General features: G+C 41.6%; 1 protein-coding gene across 1 annotated transcript in view; it reads left to right on the forward strand.

Annotated features, from left to right (window-relative positions):
• Nucleotides 1-22979, forward strand: part of SMAD9 (SMAD family member 9) — a 74974-nt gene extending 51995 nt beyond the window's left edge. Inside the window, 6 exon segments of the mRNA XM_032314649.1 lie at nucleotides 1228-1491; nucleotides 5350-5373; nucleotides 5376-5444; nucleotides 7012-7233; nucleotides 13715-13971; nucleotides 19029-22979. Coding sequence (XP_032170540.1) covers nucleotides 1228-1491; nucleotides 5350-5373; nucleotides 5376-5444; nucleotides 7012-7233; nucleotides 13715-13971; nucleotides 19029-19172 — 980 coding nt within the window. The 3' untranslated portion in view covers nucleotides 19173-22979.
• Nucleotides 22980-25866: the final 2887 nt, after the last annotated feature.

A 25866-nucleotide genomic window follows, 5' to 3' on the forward strand; every position in this document is an offset into this window, starting at 1 on the left:
TTTATACATTTTATTTATACATTATATACATTAATGTTTATACATTAATTACTGAAAATTATGGAGGTAATCCTAATATAATATGCTTATATATCTGTTTCGGAACTTTTCACCTTCAGGTAATTTCATTCACTAATACAAAAGATGAGGATTTAGCTAATTTATATTAACTTCTTTCTTCCTCTTTTTAAATCTTTGATATCTATATTGTAGTTTATTTATTTATTTATTTATTTTTGGCTCTTCACTTGATTTCCATTTTGGCGCTAGGGGTAAGGAATATTTTCCCTTAGAAGAGCTTTGCAATTTCCTTTGACCACTTCCTCCTTCCTCTGCTTCTCTTTCTGGAACTTATTTTGGTCACAGGTTGTACCACATTTATTGATTATCTTCTTTCTGCCAGGCACTGTGACACTTTAGAAGTCAGTAAGAACTAGGAATGCCTGGATAATACTTGCCCTTGAAAATTGCATGCATTCCTAACTTTTTGTATAGAATCAGGATCAAAACCACTTTTTTTTTTTAAATGTGGAACCCAGAAAAAACATACATAGGGCTTTGTTTAGAAGTTTTTTTTATTGATGCTTATCTTTTACTGATTCGCTTTGTATTACTGTTTATCTTTTTCTTATTCATTTTTAGGTACCTTTAAGAGCTTTCTGATAAAGACAAGTAGATTTTTTTCTTTTCTTTTTTTTAACTTTAGCAGCACTAGGCTGCCCGTCTGAATAATTCAACATGGTCTCTGAAAGAAAAATATTCTGGGCATCACTTAGAAACCAATTTTGCCTTTTAAAAAAACCAAACCACTTCATTGGCAGAATCAAAGGAAGACACAAACAATTAGTCCTGCAGAAGGCCAGATAATAGGGCAGCTCTGGTAATTTCTGTGGTAGGAATGAATAGGCAGTCTCTTTAGTGTGCTGACCTCAGAATGATTCTCCTCTAAACTTTTTACTGTGATACTCTGTTTAATATTCAGTTTGCGAGAGTGTTTAAGTACTAAACACTGGTGTTCAGTTCGCTTCACCAGCTCACTTTCTGGGAAACGACGGAACCTTAATTGACAGTTTCACAATAAGCACAAAGAATGGTGGGTGGGCAGTTCCCAGAAAACAGAGTTTTATCATGAAGAAAATGGGCAGACACAAACAGCAAGCATCCACTGGATTTTGTGCCGAGGAGCCAATGCTCAGTTCTAATCCACTCGTTCCTTTCTTATCCTAGTGCTGCCTCCCGTCCTCGTGCCAAGGCACAGTGAATATAACCCCCAGCTCAGCCTTCTGGCCAAGTTCCGCAGTGCCTCCCTCCACAGTGAGCCTCTCATGCCGCACAACGCCACCTATCCGGACTCTTTCCAGCAGCCTCCCTGCTCGGCCTTCCCTCCCTCTCCGGGACCTGGGCACGTGTTCACACAGTCCCCGTGCACCGCTGGCTACCCTCACTCCCCAGAGAGTCCCTCGGAGCCAGAGAGCCCCTATCAACACTCAGGTCAGTGAAAGCCGCTGTCCCTCCACGTGGAGTTTGACCCAACAGTCAGTTATGGTGGGACCGTCCTAATTACAGTCACTTATTCACTTTCATATGGAGCTTTGCCGTTTACATGGCCATGTCCCGTGGGCCTTCGGACCTGCCCACCTTTATGATCAGGGCCAGCTGGGAGCAGTTATCCTGGAGCTACACATACCTTTGCTCTGGTTTCTGGTTCTCACCCCCTGGAAGATGCTAAACGGATTTGAACAGCATCTCTGGGCATTTCCAGGGATTTTTTTTTAAGGTAGCAGAAATAAGATGATAAAATACTTCTCTAACCCAAGGAGAAAGACTTGACCTGAGGGTAAGCAACGTGAGGGGTCCATGCTTGGCCTTTGCTTTGGCTGTCTCTTTCAGTAACACAGGGAGTCCCAGCCTCCAAAAGATGAATGCTTAACGTCTCAGGGGCAGAGTTGGGCCCCACCTAGCCCGTGCTTCTCCTTTTGTGCTGTGTGAAGCCAGCACAGCATTTTGAAGACAGAGCTAGTCAGTCTTCAAAATGCTAGTCAGTAAACGTTTGCTGAACTGAAAAAGCCAATGGAAGGGACATCCTGTGCAAAAGGGAGAATCAAGCACATTGCCACAGTTGCACATGTCGCCGCTCCTATAAAGTGGGTCCAAGTTAGATCATGAAGAAGAGTTATATGCACCTCTTGAGTGTGAGATGACTCATACCCTGAGCGACAAATTCTTAGAGGCCAGCCTAAACTCATCTGGCGCTAAATGTTACAATCTGTCTCATTCATGTGTTCATATATTCCTCTATTTAATGGATATTTATGGAACACTTATTATATACAGGCATTGCCTTGGGGAGCTGGAAGGAGAATTCAAAGATGGGTAAAAAATGTCCCTGTCCTCACAGAACTTATAAAATGTGGGAAGACAGAAAAGGAGGTGCCCCTTCCTTTCTGAGTTATTCAGTTCTGCCTTTTGCTCCCTCAGCAATACAGCTACTATTTACATACACATCTACTATTGCATTTATCACACTACGTTATATAATTCCTCCCTATATGTTCCCCCCCAATTCAACTGCAGTCATCTTCTCTTTTATATATGTAGCACAGGTCCTAAAACACAGTGTTTGCTCATCAGTTGATTGCAGAGTAAACAAATCACCACACAGGCATTTGGAACTGGGCCAGAGCCTAGGGTTATAGCTCTTGACGTTACTGAGACAGTAAGTAATGACTGAGCACCTACTAAGTGCCAGGCACTGTGCTACTGCGAGAGGTACAATGACGACTGAGTCTGACAAGAGTCTCTGACCTTCAGGAGGCAGTAGCTATTGAGAACAATCATGTAAGTAAGCAATGAGGCTGTCACGGTCCAGACAAGTAATGACAAGGACCTGAACTAAGAAAAGGATGTGGGGAGGGGAAAAAGACAATGGATTTGAGGAGACAGACTTAATAGAACTTGATGTGGGGGTGAAGGCTGAGACTCAGGGAGGGAGCTCAGGAGTCATCCACTCAGTGGGGAGGAGATGGTTGCTGTCTTACAAGGAGCTGGATTCACCAAGAGAGGGATACAACAGGAAGAGAAGTCATTTGAGGACAGAGCCAAGGTTAAGGGACAGGAGGATAATTATGTCACAGAACACCTGTTTACTTGAAACATATCTGTGCTGTAAAGATTGCCTGTGCTGACCTTGTCTTCTTGCACTGGTGAAACTCAAAGGTTGATATTTTTTCCCCTCTTCCCACCCATGAAGGACGGACCCCAGCACCTCTGCAGAAGCTGGTTCATTTTCATGGAGGGAATGGCTCTTTTAATTTCAAAGAAAATAATTATTTTCTGAACGATTAACAGCAAAATACAACCTGCAAAACAGACCCATAGCTAAGTGAAACTAAAAGGAGGTTCTGAAATTTAATAGTTCAGCACCTTATTTTTTTACCAGCTTTATTGAGGTATAATTCATACATCATACAGTTCACACACTTAAAGTGTGCAATGTAGTGGTTTTCACTTCTTAATTTTTAAAGTTGTGGGAAGATACATATCTCATAAAGTTGGACATTTTAACCATTTTAAGTGTATAATCCAGTGGCATTAAGCACATTCACCGTTCTGTGCAACCATTCCCACCATCTATTTCCAAAATATTTTCATCCACCTAAACAGAAACTCTGTACCTATTAGCAGTAGTTCCCAGTTCTTCCCCCTGCCCTTTCCTCCTGTCCCTGGCAACCTCCAGTGCACTTATTGTCTCTGTGAATTTGCTTTTTCTAGGTACCTCAAAGAAATGGAATCATACAATATATGTCTTTTTGTGTCTGGCTTATTTCAGTTAGCATAGTGTTTTCAGAGTTCACCTATGTTGTTAGTCTGTGTCGTTTACTTCATTTTTGTGATTAAACAATACTATTCCAAAATAAAGGTACACCACATGACTGATGGATATTTGGGCTATTTGCACCTTTTGGCTGGTGTGAATAATGCTGCTCCAAACACGAGCAGGCAAGCATCTGCTTGAGTCCCTGTTTTCAGCACCTGTGGGCATATGCCTAGGAGCAGATATGGTGATACGGTAACTCTGTGTGCAGTCCCTGAGTTTTACAGATAGACATACTCTGGGACCTGCAGAAGAGCTACCTTGCTCTATAACTTTTTCATCAGGCTCAGAGTTTATTTTCCCACAGGAAAACATCTTACCCGTGGTTGCACGATGTGGTCTGCATTCGAATTGCCGGCAGTGCCTGGGGAATGTTCATGGCCACATCCAGCCATTGATCTCCAGACTCCAATTTCTGAGGGTGGGACCAGGAAACTGCATCTTTAACAAGTGTCACTGGTGACTTTGATGCATGCTTAAGTGTGCGAACTGCTTGGATGGACAAAATTCAGTTTTCAACAAAGGCAGACTGATTCAACTTTTTAAATTTTTTTTTTTTTTAAAGACTTTATTTATTTATTTGACAGAGAGAAATCACAAGTAGATGGAGAGACAGGCAGAGAGAGAGAGAGAGAGGGAAGCAGGCTCCCTGCCGAGCAGAGAGCCCGATGCGGGACTCGATCCCAGGACCCTGAGATCATGACCTGAGCCGAAGGCAGTGGCTTAACCCACTGAGCCACCCAGGCGCCCCCTGATTCAACTTTTTATGCCACCGAACTCTACCCACTGCTAACATAACAAGGCGATTACGAAGTGACATCAAGAATGTATACAGGAGGAAACAGTTATTCTGAGGTTCTCACTAAAAAGGTTTTCCTCCGCTGTAGGTGTTTTTACTGGGTTGTGAATTACTTTCTCCTAAGATCTTATCTACCGAATGTACAGCCTTTGCCTAAGCATGATCACTGCCCCATTATAGGAACTGATAGTTGGAGAGAGGAGCCTTGCTCCGCATGCCTTGGGCACAAGGTTATAATCAGGTTTCCACTGTTGTGCATTTTGGAGGCACATTTGGATCTCAGAGACCACGCCTCCCTGCGGTCATTGTACCATCCATGGCAGCAGAGGACTTGGAAAACTAAGCTCAAAGAAGGTTTAACTTTCTGTTTTGAAAGCCGGGCAACAGACCCCTGTGCTATTGAGAAAGCTAGGAGAATAGCTCCTTGATTTGAAAATCTTATGAAGTCGTTGCAACTTACAACTCTTTTGGTAACTCCCAAGTCAGAGGGAAAACTCATCGACCGTTTATTGAGCATGTCAGGACAACAGATTCCTTAGAGTGTCCCTGCGGAATAGCCTGATGACTGACTGGTCTCTCTGCAGCGGCAGCACTATGCGCTGGGCCCAGGAGTTTCACAGCGAGAAAGGCTGGAGCTGTCTTAGTGTCCTGTATCAGTTTCACTGCTTTCTTTTAGTTGACACACCACCTCCACCTTATCAGGGACCCAGAATGGCCGACCCGTGGATGCCACAGCTGATAGTCATTTAGTGCTGTCAGTGCCTAATGGAGGTAAATTTGTAGATGAACAGCTCAATGTAGCTGTTTTCCAAGAGCATTTCCTATTACTCCAAACAAAACAAAATTAAAAAAAAAAAACAAAAAAACAACCAAAACATGCTAGCCTGCTATTTCACATGTCTTTGAAGAGGCAGAGAGCAGGGCTTTGCATTCTAACTTTGGCATTCCTCATCACCATAGAGTGAATGTTAGTTTGTCATCCTGGTTACTAGAGTAAGTTAATTTTTTATTCTAACCTAACATTTAGATGCGTATAGTTCTTGATGTTTATTACAGAAATGGGTGTTTAAGTTAACAATTTTATCCCCGTTGTGTTTATACTATAGTTTTGTAGTGGTGTCTTTGGTTTAGCTTAGTGGGGCGCTGTACATAAATATGTAAATATACACAAATATGTAAATGTACATGAATATGTAAATATACATAAATATGTAAATAGGGTCTTTACAGAATTTTATCTGTTTCTTAAAATAGGCTAGGTAAATAAATGTTGCTCAGTTTTAATGTTCATGTAAGCCACATGGGGATCTTTCACAAAGGCAGATTTTGGTTCCTTAGATCTGGGGTGGGAGCCAAGAATCTACATTCCTCACATGTTCCCAGGTGATGCAGAGTCTACCGTTCAGGAACCACACCTGAGTAGAGAGGGTCTAACAGAGCGTACGATTTGAAGTCTGCAGGGGTGAAGTCTTTTATAAGTATAGGTTCTTTTGTAAATCAAATAAAAACCCCCTAACTTATGTTTCATAAATTTATGTTTCAGTGTACATAGGAACACACTGTAGGTACAAGAATTACTAGGATATTCAAAGAAAAGAGAGTGAATATAATCAGTCAAAAGACAGAGTGTGCATGGCAAAGAAAGAACTCTGAACTTTGGTTGGTTACTGGCAACTTAATTACTTTGAAAATTTTAAGGTGAAAACATAACATTCATGGATTTCCTGATGAAACATGTGCTGTCTTTAAAAATACCTTATGCCGTATAAGTACTCCATATATATACAATGGAGAATGTGACTCTATGTAGTTTTTCTTTTTTTCTTTCTTAAGTAATTTTAAGTCCTGTCCAGTATTTTTTATTTGGCTTTCATCATATTCAAACTATTATTTTTTCAGCCTTAGTTTTTTGGAAAATGATACTCTTGTCACTGGGACTCTATTCAGTTTATTGACAGTGATATGTTATCTTTAACATGTAGAGAGGAGGCAACCTGTCCCCTTCCCTGGAGCTGTCTCCTCTCCAGGTGATGGAATTTACATTAATCTGTTCATACTGTTGTTTGTCAGACCCCCTCAGTATTAATACATATGAGTACAAATGCTCTAACCATGGGAGAGTCACAAGGATCGCGGCCTCTGTGTCACACGTATGGTGACAAGATGAGCTCCCCATACAGATCTTCCATCAGGGGACAGGTTTGGAGAGATCACAGAGAGCATCCTTGTCTTGCAGCACCTCTCCTGGTTAAGAGCATGAATGTTGTCCAGGTGAGATCATGAGATGGGAAGCCAGACATGATGGGAGTGATGTGCTCTCTGGTTCTTTTCCTTCCAGACTTCCGGCCAGTTTGCTACGAGGAGCCGCAGCACTGGTGCTCAGTTGCCTACTATGAACTCAACAACCGAGTTGGGGAAACGTTCCAGGCCTCCTCCCGAAGCGTACTTATAGATGGATTCACAGACCCTTCAAATAACAGGAACAGATTCTGTCTCGGACTTCTTTCTAATGTAAACAGAAACTCAACAATAGAAAACACCAGGAGACACATAGGAAAGGGTAAAAGCAAATATGTCATTCATGTATATGTTCTTTGGAGCTAAAACGTGGGGAGAGAAACAAGCCATGGGGTGGCCACCTAACCTGGCAGGATGGTCTCAGGCTGGTGAGCCAACAGGAGGCCTGAGGCTGCAAGGTCGTGGTCTCTCTACTTCTAGGGTCAGCGTAGCATCTTTCAGAGGGTGGATTAGGATAAGTATTAAGACAAAAGTGGTAAGACAAACAAGAGGATAAATGTGAAAGCAGGATGAAATTACTAAATAGAAGTATCATGAATTATTTTCAAATTGCCTAAAGATGCTAAATAAGAAAACTTCAGAGGAGGAATTCTGGTGGGGGATTATATTCTACCAGGTAAAGTGACCTTTGGAGACTTAGAAGCTAGGTAGTGAAAATCACGACAGTTTATGTAGGGAAACCTTTGGTAGCAATTGGGGTTCTCCTGTGCTCAGGATTGTTATGAAGCCAGGACACAGGCCTCCTTGAGGCTTGGCCAATGAAGCTTTGAAGCCTTTCTCATCGGTGTGATCAGTGGTAGAAAATCCCATCTGAATGTGAGCCCTCACTGTGTATCTTTAAATCATCTTCTTTACATTAGAGTAGCTGGTAATGTTTGACACCTGGTTGTCCACTATTATGTCAGACTACCATGGAATCATAGTTGTACAGAAACTTTAGAGTCATTTTATCTTTCCCCTTTCCATCCAGCCCTCAGACCACCGTAGGAAGGTAGACACAAATCTTTTCTTTCAGATTTCCAGGGGAGATTCATTATTGTACCTGGTGATACATTCTAATATTCTTCCTAGCATACTTCCTAATGTCTCTGTCATAGAAAACCTACAAGCCATTGGTTAGAAACAGGTTGAATTTATTCATTGATGTCCTTTTTTTTTTTTTTAAGATTTTATTTATTTATGACAGAGAGATAGCAAGAAAGGGAACACAAGCACAAGGGAGCTGGCAAGGGAGAAGCAGGCTCCCCGCTGAGCAGGGAGCCCGATAAGGGGCTGGATCCCAAGATGCTGGGTTCATGACCTGAGTTGAAGGGAGATGTTTAATGACTGAGTGAGCCACCCAGGCGCCCCTTTATTGATGTTCTAATGATGATATTTGTTTATTTATATCCTATATGTTTGTATAGTGGCTTTTGTTTTTGTTTTTGTTTTTTCCCATAGTGGCTTTGAGATGGCTTATAGGAAAACTTTGCAGTGAAATGATAAATGTAAAGTAGAAAATCAGGAAGAGGGGGTTGGGGGTAGCAAGGAAGGAGAAGGAACTAAAGGTTAGCATTGTGGCTGTGATTAAAATTGTGCTCTAGGCTTTCTGACAGGGAGGTCAAAAATGGAAACACAACTATAATGTAATTTTTATCCCAAAGGAAGAAACATGGCCATTTTTCAAAGGAAATAATACTTTCCCTTTGACTGAATTCTTAAATGCATTTCTCAGATACTATAACTTTACTTTCAAATGGTTTTTATAAGAATCTTCAGGTGAAATTTAAAGGCAGACCATTACAACATAATATTGTGGGGCTGGCTGTGTGCTGAGGGGCTTTCTGGACTGGTCTGCCTATGAGACTTCTGCTGATGCCACTTGGTCCAAAGATACAATTCAAACATGAAAGGACTGTTGAATGCCTCCTGGGAATCTTTCTGCAAGTAGCTCTTTGAGGGGGCTGCTGATGCAGACATGGGAGTTGAGGTTCTATGTGTTCCTGCCTGAGAGCTAATCCCCAGGTTAAGAAACCATAGGAACAAGAGCTAGGAATGACAGCCTTTTATGAAAATCAGGAAGTCCACCTAAGTGCTCAGTGACCTCTACCCTCATGTGGTTCCCCAAGGCAACGTCAGTTTTTTCAGAAAGCTGTTTGGAAGTGCTTTACTGAGAAAATGATTCTTTTTTAGAGGAGATATAAACCATGCCATAAAGCATGGGGAAAAAATAGCGTCAAATATTTGTAAAGGAAAAGCTGTTGGTCTTTCATGAAGTCAGAGGACTGCTTCTTAGGTGCTCCCTTGGATTGTTTGGTTTTGAGCAGCATGGCTTCCTGGAACACCAGCCTGAATAAATTTGCAGCAAAATGCCTCCAATCATTAGTGAATAAGTTAACTTGCTCTTTGGAGTTAATTAATCGAGACACTTAGATTTCAGAGATAGGCATTCATCTCACAAATCTTTGTTGAGAATCTATTCTTAGCCAAACTGTCCCACCATTAGGGACAGCAGTTAGAAACAAAGAAAAATAACAAACAAAAACAAACAATAACAGGCTTTCATTGGTTACACATAACCAAGGAAAGACAGAAAAGGAATAATGTTATGTATCTCTAAGGATTTGTCTAGAGGAAAACACAGGAGGGGAAGAGATTGGGGAGAACTTGTTAGGAAGTCAAGTGGGATAGCCAGGGAACGCTTTCCTAACCAGGTGACATTTGAGCAGAAAGAAAAGTGCGATTAGTCACATGGAGGGGGAGCTTTCAAAGCAGAGGGAGCAGCAGGTGCAAAGGCCCTGAAGCCTGCCTGGTATATACGTTGTAAGAACAGCGAGGAAGTCAGAGTGAGTGGAATAAAGTGGATAGAAAAATGGGGAAGTTGTAGAAGAGGAGGGGAGAGGACCAGGTCACAGGAGTTTACAGATCTGAATTTTCACTTTAAAAGGATTCCCTGGCAACTGCAGTAAAATTAAATTGTTAGCGAGGGAAGAGAGATACATTTTGTTTTTAAGATTTCATTTATTTATTTGACAAAGAGGGAGACAGCCAGAGGGAACACAAGCTGGGAGAGTGGAGGAGGGAGAAGCAGGCTTACGGCTGAGCTGGGAGCCCTATGCGGGCTCATCCCAGGACCCTGGGGCCCTGACCTGAGCTGGAGGTAGAGGCTTAACGACTGAGCCACCCAGGCGGCCCAAGGGTGAAAGGTTTAAAAACACACGTGAAGGAGAAAACTGAAAGGTATATAAGAAATGTTAGCTTTGATTATTTCTGGGCGGTGCATTTGTGGAGGAGTTTTATTCTCTGCATCCCTGTATTTTCTAAATTGTCCCTCCTGGGCTTTCTTGCTCATGTGAGGATGGAGGCGGTGGGACTTGGCCTGTCAGGTCAGGCCAGGATTGCTAAGGTGGTGCTGAGAAACATCACAGGGGGCGCAGCCCAGCCCAGCAGAAGGGCTGAGTGAGTACTGAGGTGGGCCATTCTCTGTAGTCCACTTGGGCCCCACCCTGTTTGTTCATCATATTGTCCAAACAGACTTAAAATTTTCAGATTCAGATTTGGGGAACTGACCTTGCCTCCAGGCCAGTGATGGCTTTGTGTGAATTTTAAGAAGCCCCTTTCTCAAGAGAAGTTACTGCCATCTTCTGGAGAAGCTGTATAATGATGCTATAAATCTTGGAAGGCTATGAAGCACACCCTAGAATTGTGCAGTGCACAACACCCTGAACCAAAGCCCTGGTGTGGATTTGGAAATTTTTTCTCATCATGTGTTAAAACATTTTTTATTTTGGAACATGTCAAACACATACAGAAGTGCACAGAATCATGTAAAGAATATTCTTATCACCCTCTCCAGCTTCCGTAATGATTCACAGTGAATGCATTCATATCTGCTGTCCCTTCACAGTATTTTTGCAAGAATATTTTAAAGTAAATTTCCAGCTTCATATCCTTTCATGATAGATTTGAGTATTTATCTATCTATATAACGGATTTCTAAATATAAGTACCATTATTACACCCAGAAGTAGGCACTTTCTTAAAGCTCTAAATGATCCTGATATTCAGCCATGTTTTTAAAATGGTGTGTGGAAGACAGGGCAACAAAGTTTTTAAAATGGTGTGTGGAAGACAGGGCAACAAAGGCAAGTTTGGGATTATTCTAAAGGGAATGAAGAGGTAACAGAGTCTCTGAGCAGGTCTACAGGGTAATGAGATTCACTTTCTGTACTGGCATTTGTGCATTCCTTCTACTCCGGGACTCAACTTTCTCTTTCTTCTGGTAGAGTCTAGAGCCTAAGAACCACCTCAGCAACCTAAGCAGCCCGCCTTCCTCCCTATCTTTCCTGTCATTTCTCTGTTGTTCAAGACTGTGGAAGAGGAACCAAAGGGAACAGATTTGCAGTCTGCCTTGGCAGACCCAATTCAAGCCCACGGTGCCTCTGACCCTAAGTAACCATAGCACAGGACTCCACACTCCCTCATCTCCTAGAAGGCGGGAGGCAGTCACACACAAATGGGAAGCCTGGATAGAGGGATGCAGCTCAAGAGAAGTAGGAAGAGCTTCCCTGAGGCCCACACTGCCAGGTTCCTCTTTGGCATCTCAGGAAGAGCATTATCCTATTGCTCACTGTTCTTTATGGAGATTTTGAATCTAAAATACACATCGGGGGCGCCTGGGTGGCTCAGTGGGTTAAGCCGCTGCCTTCGGCTCGGGTCATGATCTCAGGGTCCTGGGATCGAGTCCCGCATCGGGCTCTCTGCTCAGCGGGGAGCCTGCTTCCTTCTCTCTCTCTCTCTCTCTGCCTGCCTCTCAGTGTACTTGTAATTTCTCTCTGTCAAATAAATAAATAAAATCTTTAAAAAAAAAAATAAAATAAAATACACATCGTTTAAAGCCATGGTTTTGTTTTGTCAAGTGGATGCAAATAAAATCATTTGCCTACTTGACTATTTTATTTTTTTTAAGATTTTATTTATTTATTTATTTGCGAGAGACCATAAGCGTGGGAGGGTCTCAGGGAGAAGCAGACTCCCTGCTGAGCAGGGAGCCCTACACCAAATTCAGTCTTGGGACTCCAGCGTTATGACCTGAGCCAAAGGCAGTCACTTAACCAACTGAGCCACCCACACACCTTTGACTTTTCTTTGGATGCCACTGTCTCTAGCCAAAGCTCCTTCGCGGGGGGTTGAATTCCACCCTTGTCCTACTGTTCAGAGCCAACTCAGGCCTCTGTGTGCTCATTCCATTGGCTCTGCCCCCTCTTTTTGCTCGGGACACTACTCCTGCCTGTCTGCCCAGCCTCTACTCTGCTTTCCTTATTCTGCCAACTGTGCTGTGGTTGCGGATAGTACTTCCACAGGATTGAAAATCATCCCCTAAATAAAGACCAGAGTCAGGTAACAAAAATCCTATCGATTCTACTTAGTAGGTTCTGGGAGGATTATAAATTTGAAGGTCATTCAGTTCAAATACATCCTGAACACTGGACCATCTCATTCTCTGGCTCTTTCCCCACCAGCTCTCTCTCTTTTTGAACAACCATAACCACCACAGGGGTGGCCCTCCCGGGGAGCTCATGGGGACTGGGAACTGTATTTGCCCCAGCCTCACCTCCAACACGTTGGTGCAGCCAGATACCATATCCCAGCCAAGGGGACCTTCTTGCCTGCTTCTCACGGCCCAGAGCCGAGGGTGCCTAACCCCAGGCTGTTCAGGGAGAGAATGAACATGAGAAAGAAAAGGGAGTGGAAAGCTGGGAAAAAAAAAGAGAGGAGATCCAAGATATATCAGTCTCTGTGTATTCTGGATCATTTCTGTGAACCCTTTGTGACCCCATGACAATTGTATTTACCATCACGTTGACACATAATTCTGGAGAATTTTGTTTCTGCTGAAAGGCTGGAGGAAAACTGTGCTGGTATTTAATGTTCACTAGACTGGAGCCATCTTTGTTTTATCTAATGCCAGTCTCTTGCTATAAATATATGTTAAGTCTTAAACCCAGAGACCTGGAGTGAGAGAGTCAACTCAGATTTAATCTGGAATGAAAATTATTTTGGGCAGCACCAATCTCAGGATGGTGTTTTGCTTTTTAAGTCCAAAAATGTGATGTAAAGTAAAATAAGCAACATTTTGACCGAGAGTCTTTATATCTGAAAAAGTGACAAGAATTTTGTTCTTAAGTAAAATGCAGGCATTATTTCTATAATAGTAAGTGACAAGCTCTAAAATGAAATAAATCTCTTTGAGGTATTTATTAAGACAAATGGATTCATAATTGTTAAAATGTAAACTTAAAAAAAGTAAACGTCATTTATTGTTTCCTCTGAAGAGGGTTTAGTGTATGCATTAAAGGGGAAAGTGACATTTCCTTGATATTATCTGTGCCCAGTTTCTATTTTTTTATTGATACATGGACCTGAAGGATGTTTTCTGTATTGTGTATTTATTTTGGTTCTAATATTATGAGAGTGAATAAGCGTGAGTTCGAGAGTGACAGAAGGAGCAGTGCACGACAGCCTTTGCAATCGTTATAAACATGGGGTGCAATCCGCTTTTAAGTGGACTCATGGGAAAAAAACCCCACAGTATAATTAGAACAAGTGGGCATTTTGATCACTCTTTTACTCTGGCTGGTGATATTAAAATTAATTTCACGAGAGATAGTCACATACCACAAGGTTGCAGTGAGAAGGGAATGGTGTTAATCAGAAGCTAAACACGATGCTGGTGCTTGAGGGACGCTGTTTTTACCTCGTAGGTGTGCATTTATACTATGTCGGGGGCGAGGTGTACGCCGAGTGTGTGAGCGACAGCAGCATCTTCGTACAGAGCCGGAACTGCAACTATCAGCACGGCTTCCACCCAGCCACTGTGTGCAAGATCCCCAGCGGCTGCAGCCTCAAGATCTTCAACAACCAGCTCTTCGCTCAGCTGCTGGCGCAGTCGGTTCACCACGGATTTGAAGTCGTCTACGAGTTAACGAAGATGTGCACTATCCGCATGAGCTTTGTTAAGGTAAGGATGCTTGCTTTCAGATAGTAAGATAGAAGAGGACAAACAAAACAAACCAAAAAGCATCCCTTGGGTGTGTGGCGTCTATACCGCCCATTTGAGTAGGAAACAGGGTTGTTGTTGTTGGTTTGGGGGGTTTCTTTTGGAACTCTGTTCAGGTATTTTTAGGAAGAGCTCCTCCAGGAGTATCCACTCTCGTTCAGCAATTACAAGAAATTTTTTTTTTTCTTTTAAGATTTTATTTATTTATCTGACAGAGACACAGCGAGAGAGGGAATACAAGCAGGGGGAGTAGGAGAGGGAGAAGTAGGCTTCCTGCCAAGCAGGAAGCCCAACACAGGGCTCCAGGACTTTGGGTCATGACCCAAGCTGAAGGCAGCCACTTAACCAACTGAGCCTCCCAGCGCCCCTAAGAAAATTCTAAAAGATTTTACTTTTGAAGGAAAAACAAGGTGGCTATCTGATTTTTTTCATGCGGAAGATAAAGTGACAATGATGATTTTATAGGATTTAATGCCACAAAGTTTTTTTTTCTCATCTCTCAAAGTGCTGAGCACTGTTATCTGTCAGTTAATGTTGAATTTATCTGATTTAAATAAAACATTGCTCTTACTCTTAGCATACAGGTCAACAGAAGAGATCATATTTATAAAAAAGCTACAGAACAGACAGTAGTGGCTCTAATACAAGCTGCTTTACATAAGTTTATGCCCATAAAGGCATAAACAAATTGGGATAGATATTATGTTGGGTTTGATTAATTCTGAGCGAGTAGTAGCTGTTCTGTTTATGAATATTTATTGAATTTCTCGAATTAAATCTTATTAACGTTGATGTGAAGGCTTCGGAGAACTGAGGAAGTTAGTGGGAAGGAAAACCCACTGGATTTGCACACTGAAGTCTTTGGCTGTTTCATCTCTTGCAAAGCAGTTGCGAATAATTCTGAAATTTCAAAATCTTAGCTTGTGTATCAGACTCTCTGGGTCTATGTGACAGTTTTCACATTGTCACATATCCACCCAGGAAATTGGTATAGATTGTTCCAGGTTTTTTTCACAGTAAAATTTGTTAATCTTTTAAGATTACCATGAAAAAAAGTTGTCTTATTTTTCTATACTCTTATTTTTATTGTATTTATAATTTTAGTAGTTATTTTAAAAATAAGAATATAGTTTCCAATTTAAAAAATGGCTTTTTGAAACCCTTTCTTTCATGATGACAAAGCAAATTTACTGCTAAGCTTTAAAAGCATTTTTATATTGTAAAGCTATTAGCAAATACCTGGAGATCTTTCTAAATGTTCTGATGCTTTGGAACCAGCAGAGGGCATTAAATTGCCATTAATAAACAATCATTTGGCTCCTAGTTATTTTCTCCAGGTCCGTGTTTTTAAAGTTAGGATGAAATGCCAGTACATCAGAGGTAATTATTTCACTGTCACGTAAGCTTGCATAGACATCTGATTGTCCTAAGATAAGCTAGATCTATTTCATAAAGCTATACAGTTCACAGAAAACAGTTAATAATGTTGCAACAGACAATCAGTTTAAAGAAATTTAAAATTTCTCATCGTGGGGAAAAAATGGGTAAGTATGTGAGGTGATAGATGTTAATTAAATGTATTGTGGTCATCTTGCAATGTATGTATATCCAGTCATTGTGTGCACACCTAAAACTGAAACAGTATATATCAATTACATCTCAACAAAACTGGGGCTGGGGGGGAAGACAGTACAGATAAAAATAATGTAAAATATCTCATTAGTAATTTCATATCGATCATGTGTTGATAGGATAATATTTTAGATAGATTGAATTGAATAAAACACATTATTGAAATTTAAAAAAAGAAATTATAGGACTAAACACTGGTGGCTTCCACTGAGAGGGGATGGACTAGATCATCTATAAGGCATCTTTTAGCTTTGATTTTTACTGATTCTAGGACTCAGTCAGTCAGTCAATAAGATATTGTTGAGCACCTACTCTGGGTCACACCAGGCATCATTCTAGGAATTGAGATATATCAGTGATTACTCAAAATCACTGCCTTCATGGAATCAATATTCCAGAAGGCAGAGACAAGCAGTAAACAACAGCTATAATAAAGTACGTGAATGGAAAGAGAAACAGAGCAGAGTATGGGGAATTGGAGTGCTGGTGTAGGGGTCAGTTGCAAGTTTTATAAAGATAGACAGGGTGGACCTCCATGGGGACTTAAAGGAGACGGCGGAGTCAAGTCGTAAGGGTATCTGGAGGGGAAGCAGTAGGCACAGAGGAAAGGCCAACCCTACAGCAAGAGCTTACCCTGACATTTGTAGGAGCAAGGAGGCCTGGGTGCCTGGAGCATGAGTCAGGGATCGGGGGTGGGGCTGGGGGTGAGATCCAACACAAGGATTTCAGCTTTTTTTTTTTTTTTTTTTTAAGATTATTTATTTATTTATTTGACAGACAGATCACAAGTAGGGAGAGAGGCAGGCAGAGAGAGAGGAGGATGCAGGCTCCCCACTGAGCAGAGAGCCCGACGAGGGGCTCGATCCCAGGACCCTGGGATCATGACCTGAGCCAAAGGCAGAGGCTTTAACCCACTGAGCCACCCAGGTGCCCCAGGATTTCAGCTTTTATTTTAAAAAGATGGAAAGCCTCTGAAGGGATTTGAGCCTAGGATTTCATGATCTGGCTTAAATATTTAAGATTTTTTTTTTTTTTTTTTGGCAGAGAGATCACAAGTAGGCAGAGACGGGGTGGGGGTGGGAAGCAGGCTCCCTAGAGCCTGATGCGGGCCTTGATCCCAGGACCCTGGGATCATGACCTGAGCCAAAGGCAGAGGCTTAACCCACTGAGCCACCCAGGTGCCCCTGGCTTAAACATTTAAAAGATCACTGCAGCTGCTATGTGATTTGCAGGTGTCATGCAGACAAGCATGGAAGTAGAGACCAGCTAAGAGGCTATTGCAGTATTCAGGTGAGAGATGATGGTTGTGCCCACTAGGGGGAGCAATCTCATAGAAGGTGTAAGAAGGGGAAGGATTCTGAGTTGTGCAGGTGATTCCATGGGGGAAGGTGAAAGGAGGAGTTAAAGAGATAAAGTTGTCGCCACCCGGGAGGGAGAAGATACAGGTGGATCAGGTGTAGATAGAAGGTAAAACCTTCAGTTTTAGTGAGAATACCTCTGTGATGTCTGACACGTGTCAAAGCAGAGATGTGAAGGAGACAGAGGTACCAGTCTGGATTTAGGGAGAGAGGGCTGGGCTGGAGATGTCAGTTTAGGAATTGTCAGTGTTTGCACAGTATTTATCCATGAGCCTGGATGGAACTGCCAATGTTTGAGTTAAACAGAGAAGATCAGGGGTGCCTGGGTGGCACAGTGGGTTAAAGCCTTTGCCTTCAGCTCAGGTCATGATCCCAGGGTCCTGGGATCGAGCCCCGCATCGGGCTCTCTGCTCGGGAGGGAGCCTGCTTCCTCCTCTCTCTCTGCCTGCCTCTCTGCCTTGTGATCTCTGTCAAATAAATAAATAAAATCTTTTGGGGGGGAAAAAAAAACCAACAGAGAAGATCAGAGCTTCTAGGACAGAGCCCTAAGGAGAGGAATTGGTACAGCCAGTATGGACAATTTGTTTGAGGGTTTTCGCTAGAAAGGAAGTCAAAGATATAGAGCAGTAAGTGGTGGCAGTGGTAGGGTCAGCAGAAGTGTTTTGAAGATGGGAGAAATTTCAGCATGTTCCTATGTAGATGGGAATGATCCAGCATAAAACAAAATCTTGTAGGGAAGAATGGGGAGATTTGTGGGAATGATGTCCTTGGGAAGGCATTTGAGTCTTATGCACAACTGGATGGACTGGCTTATTTGGAAGCGCAGATAATTAATCTTTGCTGAGAAGTAGAAAGGGTGAGTGTGTTGGCACAGGTGCTGTGGAAACTCTTCTGATTGCTTTACGTCTTGTTAAAATAAGATGAAAATTAAGAGGAAGGCAAGCCATAAGTGATGCTGAACTCTTAAGAACAAACTGAGGGTTGGCAGAGGGGAGGTGGGTAGGGGGATGGGGTAACTGGGTGATGGACATGAAGGAGGGCACTTGATGGAATGAGCACTGGGTGTTGTACGCAACTGATGAATCACTGAACTCTACCGCTGAACCTAATAATACAGTGTATGTTAACTAAATTGAATTTAAATAAAGAATTTTTAAAAAGAAGTTATCATTCACAAACAGACTGGGGAGTAGGTGTTAGAGCTTTTGGGGAAAAGGAGCAGGAGTGAGCAGACATTTGGGGTGTGGGGAGGAGTGGGAGAGCACAGTGACTCGGGGACAGTCATTCCATTGCAGGTGGCATCAAGAGGGGCACTTGAGGCTTGTGCTCACGAATGTGAAGTGTTGGTCAGGCAGCATGGTTGTGTTGAAATCTAATTTTTTAAGAACTACAGATAGTCACTCTTCCCAATAACAGTGATGTGTGATGTTTCTTATTTTTAAAATAACTTGTCCCTGATGTATAATGTACAGAGAATAAAGATAGGCAAATTTATTTTTTATTTATTTTTACTGTCTCTTCTGTGAATGGTAATAAATGGGAAATTGCCAAAAGTGAGCCTAAAAGAGAGAGAGGAGAAAAAAGCTTTGTAAACCAACCCAGAATAATCAATAACACCCTCACTTCTGTCTTTACACCTTTGAGATCCAGTCACTGGTCTGTAGTGAGCATCCGTTTTGTGCAAAACATTGTCTTCAGCAGGAAGGGGTCGAACATAAAGTCAGGCCCCTTCCCTTGTGGAAGAGAGAATGATTTGCCAGTGTTTCCGGTGTGCCTAGAGACCAGACCCCTCTCGGTCCATGTGTTGAGCTGTGAGCCCTGAGGGAATCCTTTGATTTGGACTCCTCTTCGGGTGTCTGGTTGATGCACAAATTGTCCTGTGCTTACAGGAAGGTGGAGGGCACGCTCTCCCAGGGTCTCAGGAGCTGCTCTGGCGCGTGGGCTCTACGCACTGATGTCTATCTCTCACCTCTAGAGGCTGACTGAAAGTCTGCCGCCATCACTCTGGGCTCTGTTCTTGCTTTCCAGGGCTGGGGAGCTGAGTATCATCGCCAGGATGTCACGAGTACCCCCTGCTGGATTGAGATTCATCTTCATGGACCACTGCAGTGGTTGGACAAAGTTCTGACTCAGATGGGCTCTCCACATAACCCGATTTCTTCAGTGTCTTAACAGCCGGTCATGTCTTAATCCACAGTTCTGTAGAGTAAATGCTATTGCAGGCAGTGGCTTAGATACCATTTCAGATTTGCAACTAACTGAAGTTTCTAAGTGCATAATGTAAATACATATAATATATACTCTTCATTTTTTTTTTTTATCACCAGTTAATTTGCACTAGAATTTCTAGTTAACCTGATGCCTGCACCACGTGATTAGGAAAGCAGGTTTTTCATGCCAATGCTATAATAAGAAGCAGCTTCTTTTGTGGGAGGAAACAAAGGAAAAGCAACCGTGTCGATAGAATTTGAAAGATGTTGGCAGAAAAAAAGGGCAGCGTTAGTCAGCCATGTCATTATAAGGTATGTTGTGTGGCCTATCAGAAAAATATCGAAACTGTGTCTTAGAAATTGGGGTACGAGCGGCACCAGAGCAAGTAACGCTTTCAGACAAAAGAAAGCAGTCAAACCCATAGCATTTAAACAGTCTCACTTTTAGTGCTGTTGGCAAGAAGGGGGACAGAAAAACACCAAGCTTGTAAAATGAGTTATGTAAGATAAGCCATGTAAATTATTTCCCAAGTTGAAATACCTATAGCTGAACTATGGTGCTGATATTAATGGTACATTTGAAACACATTTAAACTGTGATTGGAAAAGAGACTGTGAAGCTGGGAGTCATGTTGCCTCATGATCCACCACTATTAAGAAGAAAATAATGAGTCTAATACATGGGAATATTCATATGAAAATGGCATGAAATGAGCTATATTCCCAAATTGCAAAGTAAGACCAGAACTTAGTCCAAAAATCACCCAGGAAGACTCTTGCTTTCCACATTGGAAATCGGGCCCCTGTTTTCCTGGTTATTCCACTCAAGCAGTCTGGCAGACATCTGAGTCTGCCTAGTGAGCTAGAGGACTTTGTGTGTAAATTTTAGGTGGGGAAGAAGCAGTAAAGGAAGAGGGTTGGGCGAAAGCATTGGATGTTTTCTCACACCTTCTCACATTCCCATTAGAAGACTTCATGGCGAGGGCACTCCTTTTGCCTACATGTTGGCACATACTATTTACAGATGACTAAAACGGTGGTGAAGCCTTTGAGAGAATCTGGACACATTGCCGGAGTCACATTTATGGGTTTCGTAACTTGGTGTCTCGATCTGCTGGTCATGGCTGTTAACCTCTTACAAAGCTGAAGCCTCATACCTGGAAATAACTTCCTCAATAGAATAATAATTTCATAACCCCTGTAATTTCTGGGGAACAGTGGTACTGTAGAAAGGAACATTTAAAAAATAGATATATATGGTATTAAAAACCTGTTCTTATTTACTCTCAGATGATAAAGAGAGGAGAGGAAAATTCCCCACATTTCTAGGTACTTTCATATAAAATATATATATATATATATATATATATATATATATATATATATATATATAAAATTCCCACCCACTAAACACTGCATTGCTTCAAAAAATATTTCACACCCTCTTAAAAATGTATAATTTAAGAAGGTAATTATGCTTGTAACAGACGGTACTTCAGTAATCCAAGAGGTTTCTTCATTTATGCATTCTGTCAACTCTTTTTAGCTTTAGCGCACACAATAGTTGCTTCTCATTAAATCGTATTCAAGGTAGAAATGATCCTGTGAAAAAGATATGCAAGTGAGCTGCTACTGTCACCTCTTGTAAGAACTAGTGTTATCTAATAGAGACTTTCATATATGCAATAGAAAACAGTACATTCTACGTTAAAACTAGGTGGTCCATTTAGTGTTTAGAAAACCCCGTAGTTCCTTGGTTCAACAACTATGTATTGTGCCCCTGTATGGGCCGGGTACAGTGTTGGGTAACTGTGGAATCAGATGCAAACCAGAAGCAGCCCCAGGCTCTGGAGCTAAGAGTCCGTTAGTAAACCTGTGTAGACATCTTCATGTTTCAGAACTTTTAAAACACAACAAAACCTATGATCTTTCCTTTGCTCAGAAAGATGTAACTCCTTTCTTAATTATTTCTGTTTTGAAACTTAGTTCCCTTCTCTTCTGAGCAATCAGGTAAGAGATGAAGTCTTCCTTGGAGAAATGCTACTTTTCTTCCGTGCCCCAAAGTTGTTTGTTTTCTCCCCTGACTTCCCTGTTTTCCAGGTTTTTCCCTTTTCCTCTTTTCTTGGAAAAGGCATTAATACAGTGAGTCTTCCTCACATGAGTACAGCTCTGTGAGAGCATAAGGACACGTGATTTTTCTCAAGAGAGCGAATATAGCTTTTTTGATCTCTTCACAAATGCTCAAACTCATCCCCTGGTAGCGATAACCTTATGCCTTTGCAGAATTAATCATAACTGGTTGCTTACAAATTACATTTAAAAATTAAGTAACCTGGATGGCCATGCAGGTTTGGTAAAACCAGGACAAAATATTCCAGGAAGCCTGTGCTCATCCTTTGAAAAACAAATGATTAAAGTGGTACATTTGCATCATCACTGGTCCTGTCTCTCCAAAAGTCCATATTCGGATAGGAGTGAAATTCAGAAAAGTTAACCCTTTGGTCACTGTAACTAGTCACCTTCTCATCAGCCTTTGAACGTTTTTGCTGTCAGGAATTGTCCAAAGTTGTAATGTACCTTTTTTTTTTTTTCAGACTTCTAAGTTTGCTCATGTAGTATTCATTTCTTGAGATGGACAGTCCCCCCAAAAATGTGATAACATTCTTTTAGAGGATAATTAGCGAAGGGGACGTGCTAAGCCATTTAAAGGCACCAACCACGCCACACATTTTTAAGGTTGCCATGGACAAGGGTCATGCAGTAGAGAACAATGTTTTAGCCTGCTCTTGAGACCCAGAACATTTTCTGTGTTGTTTAAGCCTGTTTTCTATTCTTTTCCTGTTTAAAAATTGAGATATGAGAAGTTTGTTTTAGTTAGATGATATTTTACTATCTGCCAGTGTTTTGGAACTGTAAAGATGTCATTTTTCAACAGTTACCTTTTTTATTTTTATGTTTTTTTAACATTCAGTATAAATCAGGAAAAGCTGAACAACAAAAAAGCACTAGCACTTAGAATCCCTTTTTCATTTTCTTCTAAGGGATTAAATACAACAACAAAAACATTTTATAAACATCACCTGCTAGACTTTAAGCACTTGTTTAATTTTGAATATGTCCTGAGTATTTGGATATATGTATTCAACAACTAAAGCAAACTATAACGTGCATTCCAAATTTGTCTTCCCCTGTTATGATTTTAGCAGTTGAACCGTATGACAAGACTGGAGGATCCTGACATATGTTTAAATGTAACACAAACCAACAAGAAACTATTTCTGTTTAAATAGTGCTTTTGTCGATCATATCTAGGCTTCAATTATCCTTCAAGTGCACACTCATACTGTTATGTGATTGTTTATAATAAACAATACTGTACCTATATGTTTCTGGCTCATTTTTCCCTACAAACATCATAAAAAGGTCACTGCCTATGGATTTTAGGTGATCTTAAACCATCTTATTTTGAAAATGAGATGCTTTTAAAATCCAGTATGCTACAGAGAAATTAAGTAATGATTTTGAATTAAACATCTTGGTGTCCCCAGCATTAAGCATAGAATCTTGGAGATCCTTTGTGGTAATTTTAGAGAGGCTATCATAGGAGCTTTTTTTCTGGGTAGTGGTAAATATTAAGTGATATTGTGATATAAAGGAAAGAACCATTTTATTCTTGTAAACATCTGTTCGTTGTACATACATATTATGTATCAGGAAAGGTGCTAAAAATGACTAATGAGGAAAAAATAAAATAAAATCCAGGAGGAAATTCTCAATTCCCTCCATTTTCTTCTAGTCTTAAAATGGAGGGGGAAAAATGTGTCAATATTTCAAGAAAGCTTAGCCTTCTCATTAAACTTGATCAAAGTTTTCCTTTTTTTTTTTTTTTATCATTTTAAGAAATGCACCCTTTATTCAAAGAGGTATTTGTGGACTTCAAAACTGTAAATGAATGAAAGGTTGTTGTGGTTCAGATGTAGGCAGGGATTATGAGACCTCCCATTTCAGCTGTGAGTTTATGGAGAACCATGATTACATCTTGTCTGCTTTTGCATCTTCATGGTTCCTGACCCTGTTCTTGCCTCTAATATTTGGTATTGGCATTTCAAACACTAACTATACAGATTGTTTTTAATATATCATGGCCTAGACATACAAGGCAATCTTTAAACATTGACTTATCTTTGAGAAGGGATATTTTCATCCTAGAAACCTGTGCATATTCTTTTATCAGATGGTTCATATACGTCAGCCAACATAGATGCAATGACAGATAACAGTTTCTGCCTTTAAAAGGAATTTACAGGGCGCCTGGGTGGCTCAGTGGGTTAGGCCGCTGCCTTCGGCTCAGGTCATGATCTCGGGGTCCAGGGATCGAGTCCCGCATCGGGCTCTCTGCTCAGCAGGGAGCCTGCTTCCCTCTCTCTCTCTCTGCCTGCCTCTCTGTCTACTTGTGATCTCTCTCTGTCAAATAAATAAATAAAATCTTTAAAAAAAAAAAAAAAGGAATTTACAAGTTTGTGGAGGAAGATGAACGAGTATGCCAGCCAAGGTCAGTGCACTGTTGGTTGTGGCAGCTTGCTGGGGGAACAAACAGCAACATCTCCATCAGGCCCTGGGTGGGTACCTGGTAAGGCTTCTGGGCCAATCCAACTTTCTTCCTCCCCATCATTTGCCTTAGCAAGTAACCCAAGACCCTCCTAAGCCTGGTTGGATGCCTGCTCTCTGTGCTGCTATCATATTTGTGCTCTTCAGTGGTCAGTTATTACTTCCTGCACCACACCGTTTACTTGTCCAACTGTCTACCAGACTGGGAGCTCTTGAAGGGCAAGGACTGTATCTAGTCATGTTCATCATTTTCCAGCTATTGTTTAGAAAGGCATTTGGGATTCACATTGTAAAAGCAGAAATGATATTTGTTTCCAGTTCCTCTTTTTAAAAATCAGCAATTATTTCATTTCTCCTCTTTTTAAAAAATATTTTATTTATATTTATTTATTTATTTGTTTGAGAGGCAGAGCACAGGCTAGAGAGAGCGAGCATGAGCAGGGGGTACAGGGTAGAGGGAGAACCGGACTTCCCCCTGAGCAGGGAGCCCAACGTTATTGGGCTCCATCTCAGAACCCTGGGATCATGACCTAAGCCAAAGACAGATGCTTAACTGACTGAGCCACCAAGGCTCCCCTCATTTCTCTTTGAAATAAAATAATTGCAAACCTCCAATTGCCTGTCCAGTGACCTTGCTCTACTGGTGGGGTAAGAGAAGAATGCGTATGATTTAGTTTGGAAATAGTTACTCAGTTGCCTGCAGTAGCAAAGAAAGGTAACTTTGACAGTTAAACAAACAGTTATCATTGTTTTTAGTCCAAGCACTTATTTTCAAATGTGAATTTCAGTAAAGATTAGAAAGAAGCATAAGGAATTCTGATGGGGCAACCAGGAGTTGCAACTGCTCAGCTCCAACTTTGCCTGCGAGGTGAGGAGGAGCTGAAAAGGAGGTGAGAGTAGCTGCTTCTCACCAAGTTTGGACATGCCTGTCTGAAAGCACTTCCCATGTATTCCGGTGTGGTTGCTACTCTGGTTTTGATGAGTATTCAGACTCAAGGTGATATGCCAGTTCATTAGTTACATAGGAGATCTCGGTTCAAAATACTTGTGTCTGTCTCCTAGACTGTGTGGGAAGGCTTGCTATTTTGGATGCTAGAAATAGATCAGTTCCTGCTTCCAATTATTAATGGCAGAGGTGAGCTATTCCATTTCACAGCGAGGGTACAGTGTAGACAGAAAAGTAGCACTGGTGTCTGAGGACACTGCTGGTCCTGTGTTGCTGTGTTGGCACAGTCACTGTGGTGATCCCAGCATCTGACCTTCACCTTGCATCTAGTGGAGTTCAGGCCCAAGTGCTTGTTGGTCAGAAAGCACCCAGCCTTCCTCTCCAAAGTGAGCATGTGAGAGTTGCTCCACGTGCCTCAGTTTTAAGTTCTCATACTGGTTTAGAATAGGCAATGCCCATTCTGGCCAGGGGCTATAGTCATTTTCCAACTGCAGACAAAGCCAGAAGTGTTCAAGAAATGAGATACTGGATGGACTTTATGCCCTATTTACAGGCAGCAAACGTGTGGGACTAGTGAGTAAAGGACAGTTTTGACTGTTGCTGCATGAATGATAAATAGAAGAGACGCAGGAAACCTGGTAACATATTGTTTCATTGTAAGGAAGAGAAAAGAGTGCTTGGATATGGGAGGAATGTTTGGTTTTTCTCAGGCACATTCCTGGACACAAGGGTCCACTCACTAACACAAAAGGCAAGGTGTTCATGCCATGAAGTCTATTTTATTTAAAAAGTATATATATTTATTTAGAGAGTGTGAGTGCAAGCAGGGGAGGAGCAGAGGGAGAGGGAGAAGGAGAGGGAAGACTCAAGCCAACTCCATGCTGCAGAGCTGGACACCCGGCTCCAACTCACAACCCTGAGATCATGGCCTGAGTGGAAACCAAGAGTAGGTTGCTTAAGCAACTGAGCCACCCAGCACATCCCGCCCCCCGCCAAAGTCTCTCCTGGAAAGCAAAGATCAGCTTTGTAAATATAATAGGAGCCTAGAAAAAAGGATCTCTGAGTACTACCCTGCTGAAAGCAAACCTGAGTTTTCATAGTA

Source organism: Mustela erminea, chromosome 15, assembly GCF_009829155.1.
Source record: "Mustela erminea isolate mMusErm1 chromosome 15, mMusErm1.Pri, whole genome shotgun sequence".
In the NCBI taxonomy this organism is placed as follows: Eukaryota; Metazoa; Chordata; class Mammalia; order Carnivora; family Mustelidae; genus Mustela; species Mustela erminea.